General features: G+C 37.7%; 1 protein-coding gene across 1 annotated transcript in view; it reads right to left on the bottom strand.

Moving 5' to 3' along the window:
• ROBO1 (roundabout guidance receptor 1) overlaps window positions 1-12,680 on the bottom strand; it is a 531,127-nt gene that overhangs the window by 106,471 nt on the left and 411,976 nt on the right. Inside the window, exon 4 of the mRNA XM_074148742.1 lies at window positions 7,136-7,293. Within this exon, the coding sequence (XP_074004843.1) occupies window positions 7,136-7,293 (158 nt within the window). The remainder of the gene's footprint in view (window positions 1-7,135; window positions 7,294-12,680) is intronic.

The following is a 12,680-nucleotide window of genomic DNA, read 5'->3' as shown; positions in this document are numbered from 1 at the left end:
CGCAGAGAGAATTGAGGAGGAAGATGGGAAAGGTGCCCTGATGATAATGTAGAAGACAGCAGAAGTACATGCCATGGTCAGAACAGAAGACAAGGGAGATGATCCAGAAGACACCTTTTCAATGATTTGTGGAATCTGGAGAGAAGAGAGACTCCAGCAGGAGGACCTTGAAACAGAGCTTTAAGCATGAACACAGGAAAACAATGTCATGTTTTTTAAAAACTAAGAGCAAGAAACAGCAGGATTTAAAGCCATTCTCACTATCCTCTGGGACAGCTGTGTGGTTCCAAATTATTTTTCACAGTCTTTTCCATTTTTTTCCCCTTGGGGTGCCAAGTTAACTCACAGCAGCTCCAGTTATGTTGCCAGAGGAAGCAATATTAATACCAGAAGAAATATAAATCATGAACAAAAACTACTCTTGATCCTCAAGGAAGCCACCATTGTAGGAATCAGCAGATGAAGGAAAAGAAAAGTAGAGTGGGAAGCCAACCCTCTCAGGGAGTGAGAAAAAGAGACAGAATGAAGAAAAAGGACTGGGAAAAAAGGAAATTGCTGGGGGGCAACAAATATGTATTGGGAATCAGAAGAAAAAATACACTTCTCTTTCTAACCCTCCTGGGGCATATAGGAAATTGCTGCTTGCCCTTTAATCTGCCCCAAAAAAAGAAAAACAATTAAAATGAAATAAAACCCTGAACTGTAGGTACTTGCACCCCCCCTTCCCCTCACCCCCACTGCTTTGTATGCTGTGTATCTAGGCCACGATCTTTCATGCAGCTCTCCATAGGACAGACTATGTTACCATCAGCATTATATCTTCTAGAGGAATATGCATTCTTTTGCTGTGTTTCTAAAATACACAATTTGGAGAGATTAAGATGTTAAGAGATAAACGATTAATAAATTAGTGAAAAAAAAGAGAGGAGGCTAGAAAAAAGAGAAATAGAGAGGAATGAAATAAGGATAAACATCTTGAATTAATTTGGAGTGGCACTGTAACAGTATGATTTGTGTCAGGAGCATCACCGTTTTAAACCTTTAAGACTGTCACTCCTGCACAGCACAAAGAGTAACAAATTTGATCAATTTCTGTTTCCTTTTTCTTCATTCACCTCCCTTCTGCAATTTTTCCCACTGCAATTTAACTTGGGAAGGAGAGGTCCCTTTCCTAAATAGGGAATTAATTTCTGCTTTTTCCACTGTTCCCTCCAATATGAACAAACCTTTCTCTTTTCCTTTTTAACTGATAAGCATAGTATTTCTTCCATTTCTTTTTCATTTCTTGTTATCAACAAGATCAGGTTGGGATCACCTAGGTAGTTTTAAACTTGCCAAAGCACAACGAGGCTGTGAATTGTCTCCACCGTTCACAATGAATGAACCAAGTTCTCTTTGACAACTCATTAACAAAAAATTAAGGGCAAATAAATAAAACATTTTCCTATGGATGGTACCTTTAAGGAGGTTTTCCTGTCACAGCAGAAGATCAGAGGCTTTGTTTTCACATTTTGTAGAAAACAATTTCGTCACTCACTCGTGTAAAAATAGCATTGTGTGACACAAAATAAATGCTTCGTATTTGTGATGTACTATTTAAAGGCCAGGAAACAAAACAGGAATCAAGAATTCAAGTTACAACTTATCTAAAATAAGAGTGTAAGTCATTCGAAACTGTTGATGTCACAAGACAGACACACAAAAAAGGAATGAAAACCTGTATGCATTATTCATCCCATAACTTTGATCTTAAAAGCTAGGAAACTTGAACAAGGAAAGATAAATGGCTTCTCAAGCTTTTTCTTTTAAAAATCAAATGAGGATGATTCAGGATAAATGATAGATAAGAGTTAATACGAAAGAGGGGGAAATTGCAATCACAGTGCTGCACCAAAGTTTCAATGCAAAGGCTTTGCTTTTTGTATTCAATTACAAAGGATTTCTTTTTTAGGTACCAGCATCCTTTTTCATGTATATGTAAAAGATTTTACCTATTAAAATTTCGTGTTCAGTATGCAGAGCTTTTTTTCGTCTACCACCTACACCATGACTTCATGTGAACAATTGGAAAGCTTTCTGAAGCATGGGCTACTACTGGTCACAGAGCAGAAACAGAAATGGCTGTGAAATCCTGACCTCCAAACCTGGCTCAAACATCAACTTGCTCCAGAGCTTATGCAAGGTATGTATACATTCTCCCATTGGAAAGTATCGATAATTACAGGCACTCTGACAGCATCCTGATTTTATTGAGGCTTAGTTAATTATGCACGCATTGCCCCTAAAATATGAGACAAATTGAGAGACATATCCAAAAGCAGATGGAGGTTGCCCTGTCTAGATGGGAGATCCACAAAGTGTTCTTTGAACACTTTGTGCTCCTGAGAGTCTGTAATTATTGCTGGTTTTTGCCTAAAGATATGCTCAAAGGCCCCACCATCTTGGTTACATTACTGATGTCAGCATCTTATGTACAGGCAATTGCATTTGGTATTCACAAAGAAGATGGAGCAGCAACACAGTTCCTTAAGGGAGGCTCTGAGTAAACCTAATGCAGACAGACAACACCACGTTCATTACAAATCATGGCATACCAGCCATTTACATCAGCAAAACCAAAGGGAGAGTGTCTTTACATTACAGCATACAGCAGGAGGTTTTGCTTATCTGAGCTTCCAAATCATTGCCTCCACACAAGTGGTTAGCACTAATCAGATGATACAGTGAGGCTAGACAGGTGGGAGAAAAAGGCTGGGCGGAAGGAACCAAGGGCAGTTTATGCAATGGAGAAAATGGATGGGGAATAAGGTGGGAATTTCATTGCAGTGGTGTGTAGTAGGAAGGCAGTGGGGACACCATTTGGGAAAGCAGTGGGAGGTTTTTGGGATACAACGGGACGATGGCTGAGAAGTGAATGGAGACACACTGGAGAAATTCACAGGCTTTCAAGCAACCAATATTCACTGCAATTCCTGAGTGCCCAAGCAAGTCATTGCTAATGGCACTCGCAGCCACTGATGCTCCTGCCAACTCTATCTAGACAAAATACGTTTGGAAAGACCAAGCCCAGTGATTACAGCAGTCAGCAGAAACTTGGGAGACTGACTGCACTTCCTCCTCAGCCTAAGGGAATGCAAACTCATAGCTTTCGGCACCAAAGTAAGTGCCTGAAACACGTGGCTACATCCTAATGACACTGGGCTGCCACGCAAAGGAGATGGCTAGACTGATGGGGCTGGCAGCAGGCCTGTTCCTGGTGAGGACACCTAGGAGCCTGGAGTCCTGGCCTAGATCCTCGCTCCCAGCAATTTGTGGGCCTATGAACTTCACCTGGCAAGACAGCGATTCCAAAGGCGTAAACACCACCAAGGGCTGGAAACAGATTGAGGCACTTCCCCACCCCAGTGAGCTCCCTTCTCGCTCTCTTGCAGACAAGGCTTTCTATCTTCTTTCCCCACCGTGTCTCAGCTCCAAGAGGAGAGTCGCCCAGCCTCTCCTAGTGCAGATGGAACATTTCAGAAAGTGGAAAAATATGTTTTATTATTTACACTGTTTGCAGTGAGAAATCAGAGCGATTCACTGGACTGCACTGAAGCACTCCTTTTCAGCTAAATATATTATAGAAGGGATTCTTGATTTCACAGTAATCCCAGGAGAAAAATTAACTAGATGAGCACAGAATCGCACTGGTTCTGCTCTGGCCTCATGATAATTGCTTTTCAATTCAACAAATTAAGTTAAAGATAAGCATTTGCTTCACACGCAAGACTGTCATTCCCGCTTCATTTGTAATAAATATATGGAGAGGGATCAGCCACATCAAGCATATGCTTTCATACTGTGGTGTAAAGAATACACATAAGAAAAATCATGCTTAGCTCCAATGCACTGAGAAAACTGTTTATAGACAACAGACTCAAGAGCAGAGAGAAAAAAAAAATGTTTTGATGGTGATTCTTCATCATATGCTCCCAGTGGACATGTGTACACTGAAGAGCCTAAAGCGAGCCTGACTGAAACTGAGCAGTACTGGGAGAGCTGCACTCAAAGAAAATGTCTGTTCCTATAATCCCCATCACAGATCGCTGTGCCCATACCCTTACTTTCATTTCTTATTTGTTCCGTTCACTACTGCTTATAACCTGAAAGATATATAAATTTATTTCTCTTCAAAGCACATTTATTTGCCCTACAAATGGACCAAAAATATGCAAAGACTACTTTGATTTTTATTATCTCACCTACATAAACATATCGATTTCCTTAACTCTACCAGGACAAAATAATATTTTCTTTTTATTGCATTCCAGAGGAAGTTATGCCTTAACTTGGATCTTATTTAACTGCTATTTATCTATATCTCTTGCTTCAAACTCTCTGTCAGAAACCAAGCCACCACCTCCGGCACCCTTAATACTCAGTCTTTAAAACCCAGTTCTGCTGACTCAAAGATCAACATTATCATTGCAGATGAGAAAAAAAGCTTCCATATACTAAACACAAGGTTGCTCCATGGACATACCATCTTTTTGAAGAAAGTATACATATGAACCAAAAAAGAGGTGTCAAGCATCATTCCTTATTCCATAAAAAAGGACAATCTTACTATTTTTTTAAAATCTCTTGTCAGAAAGGAAAACATTAATATGAAATGCTTTAAACAGCCTTGGACACTTACAGAACTCTTAAAATAGCAATGAGTTAAAGATCAACAAGCCTTTAAGAACGAAAACAACTGGATATGCTTTAGAAGTGGAGCCACTAAAGTATTTTCATTGATTAAATTCCCACTGGTACTGTTGTCCCAAAGTGAGGTCCTTGACCTGATGTGCATATATTGAACATCAACACACATAGTCTGACATTTTCTGATCTGGTAATTTCATGGCTTAAAAAGAGGAAGGTGACACCTGTATACTGTATTACCTGAAATTTAGTATCACTGAGTCAATGATAATTTTGCTATAAAATGAATGTAGATGTTCGTTTAAAATATAGGCATTTATAGGAAAAACATATTTTTAAAAAAAAAAACACGTTGATTTAACGCAAAAATGAAATCTATCGCTTAAACCCCAACAACTTCATCCTTATTTCAGCTGTTGTACTCTCCTAATTCTTTATGTTCCTGTTGCTAAACTGAAATCGAAATGACCTAAAGGAGATAAGTTAACAGAAATGGAATAATTCTAAATCAGGTTTCAGAATTAATGTTTTTTGCCCATCTGTCCTTTCCTGTGTTGTCCATTCCAGATCCCAATCTCCCCTTGCCTCCCAGCCACTAGCAAGATGATACAGATGGGTACTGCAAAGCTGTTAAGACGTACATCTGAATGCATATTTATCCACTTGGCAAGATCCTGCTACAGCTGTAAGTCGATGCAAATCTGCATTACAATGTAGCTTCGGTCTCTTGCCTGTGTGAGAAAGCAGCCATGATATAAATAGTGCTGCTTAAGACAATGCCAGGCAAATATGACGTAAATGAATGCAGTTGAGCTAGCTATCACAGCACTGTTAATTTACACCTCTGAAAACAAACACTCATTTGGCCACGTGAAACAAGTGTATATCTACACCTACATCAAAACTCATTTGTTTTATTTTGGAAGCAGAAACTGGTAACACAAAATAACTCCACCAGATGTCATGGTGAAAGAATACTGTGTAGGTGAGCATTTGATACAATCACCAGAAAAGAAAACCAAAGTGAGGGTCTTTATTCCATTGTAAGCACAGTTTTAATACATACAGGTGGCACTGCCAGTCAGCAATATTAGCTTTTGTTCTGGGTATGTCTTTGTTCCGGCAGCTGGGAGAAGAGCAGTTTTCATGTATAACGAAAGAAATGTACTTAATGGGCAACACCTGAAAATCCTTCAAGAGAATAAACTATAGCAATAGAAAATGCAAGTTTAGAAAGCATTTCCTGAAAAAAACGGTACCACTGGAATCTTCTCTTTATCTCAGGTCAATTGACTTGTCACAGTGGGAAGGAGATTTGAAAAGGAAATTGCAAGTTCTTAGCAAGTATGATTGGAGGAATTGAGTTAATAGTCAGCAATCAGTATAGGTTCAGAAGGGTACTTAAAAATTTAAATGTATGCATATGCCACAACTACAGAATGCCTGAGCTTTGTCTGGTTTGTAAAAAAAAAAATGGAACAACAGGCAATTTAAATTTAAATGGTAATTTTTTACTTAGGTTGCTGGGGTTTAAGTGTTCTTCCATTAAAAATTTCCATCATTTCAGCATACGATTGAGGTATATAAATTGTATGTGCCTCTGATCTTGTTTTATGCTCATAATCTTTGCAGTACCAAAAGGATCCTATATGGTATGTGCTTTCAGATGATACGGTTTCTCACCATATGGAAAGATGTTTTGTATCACCATGTTGGCAGCATATAAATGATTTCCAACTCATTTTTTAATGACATTTCTTCAAGCCATGTAGGCTCAGTAGCTTATTGTTTCACATGTCAAAAATTAAACGAAGGATAGTTTTCTGATTTGAGAAGCTGCTTTATCCATATTCTTGAATAACTGTGCACTGTATTCAGCAAGCTACAGATACAAATGAGTATGACAACACCTCTAACGAGAAAACAGCTTAATTTGAGAGGGTAGGACAAACCATCATCTCTCTAAAGAAATGCGACTATATCGCAAAAACCTTCTTACCCTGTCTAATACAATGCACAATTTATCTGCACGGATTCTTTTCAACAGAATTACAAAGGAAGGTCTCACTTAAGACTACTAGTAGTTCCTCCTTCCAAAGAGGGCAGATATTACAGGTTGCAGAAACTTGTAGGTGGATAAAAGGCAAGAAAATTATAGGACAGTGACAAATATAATGAATTTCATTTCCACAAGCTTTTAATTCCTCCAAGGAAGAGAAGAACATTGGTTTTGCATGGTCCTCTTTAACAAACAAATGCACACTCTGCAATGAAGTAGTACCAGACTAGAGGATGCATTCCAAGCTAAATGCAAACTAGCCTTGCCTCTGAGGCAAGCAAAGGATCGATCCCAGAAAGTACGGCATGGCTGGATGCCCCACATGCTCAAAAGACTAGTAATTTTAGATTAGTTGATTTTTGAGTTCTTTGAAAAACTTTTTACACTTACTGTAATTCTCTCATCTTTGTCATCTAGAGGGGTCCCATCTTTTTTCCACGATATAGTGGGTTCTGGGTGACCTCTTGGTGGCTGGCACTCCATCACTGCAGGTTCACCCACAGCTACCATTACATCTGATGGATTTTGTCTGAAGTCATCCCGTAAAACTGAAAGAATAAAGAAAATTAAGTAAAAAATTTCCCAACAATACATCAAAAGCACAGCAAAGTATTTCGTTTTGGCTTTTAATGGTCCCTGATGTCGTATTTTATATTAATGAACAATTCAATTAATTGATTTCCTTTGGCATCTGCAGATGGTCTCTGGTATGTCCACACAGTAACACGGAAAACCCATGTACAACTCATATTTAACCTCCAACATACAAGCCAAGTGACTAGCACAGACAGAGGTGAAAGGCTGACACAAACAGGACCGTGCGCACCAAAGAGCTGCCTCGCTGGCAGTATTGGCACAGTATCTGCCTAGAGCATAAGCACAGGATTCTTATCACAGCTGAAGAAGTTACAATGTCCTCTTCTCAGGTAGAACGTCACTTGGGAGAAGCACTGCAGAGATTGCTTTCTGCTCCTCTTTCTCTGAGACTCAAGGTCAGCCTGCCAGTAACTCAAAGGTTTACGGTTAAAGATCGGCCACTGGCCATATGAATTGCACCCATCCCTGAGTTTATGGCAAAAATGAACAAACTAACGAAACTTCCCAGTTCTTTGATGACATTATTGGATGCCAAACATTTGTTCAGCCTTAGCCAAACTCATCTTTGCAATTTGCCTTGTGTCTTTTTCAAGTAAAAAAAAAATTAAATAATTAAAATATTTCCTGATCTCTAGGAGTCTTCCCTCAGCCTAAGCTAGGACCACATCCTTCATTTGGAAGAAGTTAATTTTACTACCTTTTCATAGCAAAAAAAAAATAATTGTTTTTATTGTGGCCTCATTACTAGAATTTGTTCTTTCTCATCATTTGGCCAGGCCCAGGCCTAAGAAACTCTAGTTCCCTCCAATCACCTCCTAGGCGTTTTATCAATAGCTGTGTGATTATTTTTCTTTTTGGGAGAGGAGAGACATCATACTGTGCTCCGCAGACCACTACACAGGGACACACATTAACAGAATAATGGCATTCCTAAATCTTGCCAAGTAAGTGGCATTAGGTTTAATCTAAAAATAAGTAACTCAAAAGATAACAAATACAACATTCTAGTCCTCTCCACTGCTGTTACTCCATCCACTGAACAAAGGATACGGTAATGGAAAAGTACATTATAACCAAAGGACTCTTAGGATTTTGACAAAGCTATCTGTCACTCTTGGTACCTGCAACAATCTTGTGTCAACAGTAAATAGTGCCAAGAATCTGCAGTAAAAAAAAAATAAATCTATCTCCCAAGCCATGGATCACAGATACATAGACATTCACTACTGAATAGTGGTTTGTTTGTTAATGCTACTTCAAAGCGAGGTGTGATTTATTGTTAGATGTTAAGGAATGTGGGTGTGCTTACAGATTGGCAGGTACAGCACTGCCACCAAACCATTCCTCTCTGTAAGGTCTTTCATACTGTTAAGACTTTTTAAAATGGTCTGAGGGTAAATGGGTTATCTACTTTGGGACACAGGTATATACCTTTCTCACATCTTCTTTCTGCAATGCTAATCTAAAATAAAGGGAGGGAGCAAAACCGACTCAGTAGTTCTTTGTTTTGGAGGATTCTTGGCAAATAGCCCTGTCAATAATCAGTAGGCCTATGTGTCCAGCTTGGCTCATTACAACATAATACACAACAGGGAAAGTTTCAGATTGATATAGAAGTATAGATGGGAATCAAAAGCAATAAATACAGAATATTTTACCACTATTCTAGAAACAGAATATAATTTCTGGAAGTAAGTAGGAAGAGCTGTGTGCCAACAAGACTAAAGTATATTGCAGATCTCACCAGACATCATCTGAATTTACCAATCCCCTTCCATACTGAAGCACTCACATTTCAAAGATTTCAGTTTAATTATTGAGATTTCTGGATGCCCTGGAATTAGGATATACTGATGCACTGAAAGAGGATAATCAAGGATAAAATGTCTCTATCACTTTAACAATACAAACTAATACAAGAGAATGATAGGACTTCACAGAGAAATTATAATAATTTAGGTTGGAAGGGACTTCTGGAGGTCATCTAACCTACAACAGTGAGATGCTATTGGATGACCGTGTTCTCTTGGATGAACTAAGTCTCTCCAACCGACCTAGCGTAGAAAGTTTATTACAAAAACACAACCACAACCATGGACCTATTGCTTGGTGTGCAAAAACCCAAGAAAGTTCCATCTAATAACAACGAATTTCTCTCTCTAAAAAGCAAAACACATGGATGTTTTCATTTTACGGACTAGAGAAAACTGACAATGTTTTCAGCTATAAAATCAATCCAGGTTATATCTAAGGGAAATACTATGTTTTCAGAAAAGGGGAATTACGTAATTTTTAGTTATTTGAAAGGCAAGTCGAAAGACCAATCTTTTAGCTTCCCTTCTGCTTTCAACAAAACTTTATTAAGTTTAACCTGCATTCTCCTACAGCTTCCTTACTATATTCCCCTAAATAATTATGCATCAAAATTGGATACATCAAATTATTTGGTTAGAGGAGTGTTGAGATACTACTCACATACACTGAAAGCCTTATATATACTTATTCCGTTTATACTGAATATGGCATTCATAACCAGATGCAACTTCTTGTGTTCCCAAATAGCCCTCAAGCCATCCAGATACAGTAAATCATGTAGCATAAGTGGCTAGGCTGACATTGCTTCTGCTGAAGTCAAAGAGTTTTTTCAATTTACTTTAATAGAAGCTTGATCTGGCTTGGAGCCATTGATCAGATTATTACTTCTTTTTTTTCACTTCTCCAAACTAAAGAACATAAAAGAAGAAGAAACAGAAGTTGCACCAAGTTACTAAGAAACCCCCTATATCCAGTTTCCAGTGCCAACAGCACATGAAAGCGCAGAAGAGTTTATTTGCTACGCCACAGTTCTATTGCAACACAACAAAAGGGGTGTCTTGAGCATAAGTAAGAAGCCTTTAATACTACCAAAGACTGCATCACTTGGATCAAACTAAGATAAAAAGAAGGGCCCTTAAGTTTAAAAAAAAAAATAATCAAGTGCAGTGATCTTAATATACCATAAGTGCTTTTCAAGTCTGAAAGACCTTGCAAATCTAAGAGGAAAGCCTATCAGATAGCACCTCAGATGGCTTTTAGCACCTTTGAAGCAACAAAGAAGTCCAGTACTTGCATAATAAAAACAAATTACTTCAGTAGTTTCCACACTCCTTAGTCTTATATCAGCTTTACAAGCATAGTACTTTGTCTGTAAACCAAGACCTTTCACAAATTAACCAATGGTTAATAGAATGCCTTAGGAGGACATCAAAAGTGCAGGCCATAGATACATCAAAATAAGTATTTTTTTTTCCATTTACTATGAATTATTTTTGCTCTAACATTACATAACGAAATGCTAACAAAATGTAATCCATTAGAGATTACTCCTCAGATAGTCGTCATGTAATTATTTTTGCAGCTGTAAAGTAGATACATGCTCTGGTTTTTGCCTCAGGCCCTGGCAATCTTGCATGAAGATATAAATTTAAAATTTTCTTCTCTTACTGAAAAAAAAAAAAATCATTTTTTTCTTTTCTATCTTTCATAGTCAAGGCTCACTGTAAATTGAGAATACATTTCCTTTTGAAGACATATTAGAAGTATACTTTGTAATCCAGTATAGCATGTTCTTATGCTTGCCTTTTTTTCTTCATTTAACAAACTCTGCATAGAACCTTCATAGATATAACCCCTCCCTCTACGTTTCTGACATACTGTGGGTAAGCTTTTCTAAAACCTTACCCTAACCTAGCATTTTCTAAAATACCATAAATAATGATCATAATTATTGTCCTTACACAGCTAGGACCACTCCGTGATCTTGCTGTGTGAACTCTGAGCTCCTGTGTTTGTGCTTAAAACACTTTTATTCTACGCCTGCTGAACTAATCAGGTTCAAGAACAACTTTTATAAGTCCACTTAAAAGTCAACTACTCATGCAACTATTTAATATTGTGTACTATTCAATCAATAAAACAATTGTACTTTCCCCAGAGAATCTTTCCTAGAGCAGAAAGGAACTAGCAATCACTTGAGGATTATTTTTTATTGACAAGCAACCTAAGTAGAGACAGTATTTTTTGTGTAAACCCTCAACAGTGCTTTTCAAAATGTAGCACCTGGCATTTTTTTTTCTTAAGTTCTTCGTTAGCTACTATGAAAAAGAGTAGGAAGTCATTACTGGGTAAAATGGGATGTAGGTAGGGAGGGTTTTTTTGCACATACACACTGCAAATATTTATGACAGATTATTGTTGGAGTTTATCATTAAGTAACTGTGATCTAGTTCTAAGACAACAAGGCAAATCAAAGCAAAACACACAAAAAAAGAAACTAACCAGAAAGCTTCAGTCAATAAGTGAAAAGAACAAATTTGTACGGAACACACTAATTACCATCATACATTGAGGATATCATGCTTTAACAGGTGGTATCATTTAAGAACTGGATATAAGAAAATCTGGAAATTTTGATTACAGGTCTATTCAAGTCAGACTGGCTAGACACTTCATGCTAGATCAGTTCAAAGCAGTGCACTGAAATATATCCAGGATCCCGAATCAACCAAGATATTACAGCCATGGTCACCCAGTGAACAAAGGAAGAGAGGGAAATGAAGATGTTTGGGGTACAGTTTCATAATCAGACTAAGGCAATCTTAATCCATTTCAATTCTTCTGAAAAGAGATGAATCCAGACTTGCTTCCTGCTAACTTTCCTGCATTGCCCTGGACAAAACACACTACTTTGCAAGGCTACGTGTTGGAGAGTGATCAGTGAGTCAGTGTCACACAAGTAGGACAACAAAAGAGATCCCAACGTTTTCCACTCTTTCAGCATGAACATAATTTAAATGTTTCTTCGTATTCTAGCACATGACTCAAAAGTGGGGAAAAGTGAAATAAACAGAAGAAATGCTTGTTCCTCACATTGTTTTAGAAAATAACCAGACCTCAACTAACAAGCAAGTTTCCTCCAAGCAAATAAAAATGTGCTAACATCAAAGTATGCGCTAAAGCTGATCAATGCAACCCTGCTAAAGGCCCACTGCCCTGCTTTTGGTTAATTTTGTTATAAAACCCCTATGTAATAGATTTTATTTTATTTAATACCCACCAATTCTATTATTTCAATTCCTGTAAATTTATAACAAGTATTTCAATGTTTCTCATTCCTTCCCCCAACAAAACAACAGTATTACAAAGAAAGTTTTCATCTAATATGAGGAACAAAACAACAACACTGTGCACTTGCTGTAAAATGTTGTAAAATCAGGAAAATTAAAAATGGGATTCAGGAGGTTATATAAATGTTCCAATCCCATGAACCTATAATCAAAGATGAACTAAATATTTCTTA

The sequence above is a fragment of the Numenius arquata genome, chromosome 1, assembly GCF_964106895.1.
Source record: "Numenius arquata chromosome 1, bNumArq3.hap1.1, whole genome shotgun sequence".
NCBI classification, from domain to species: Eukaryota; Metazoa; Chordata; class Aves; order Charadriiformes; family Scolopacidae; genus Numenius; species Numenius arquata.
This window is presented reverse-complemented; position numbering and strand designations above follow the sequence as displayed.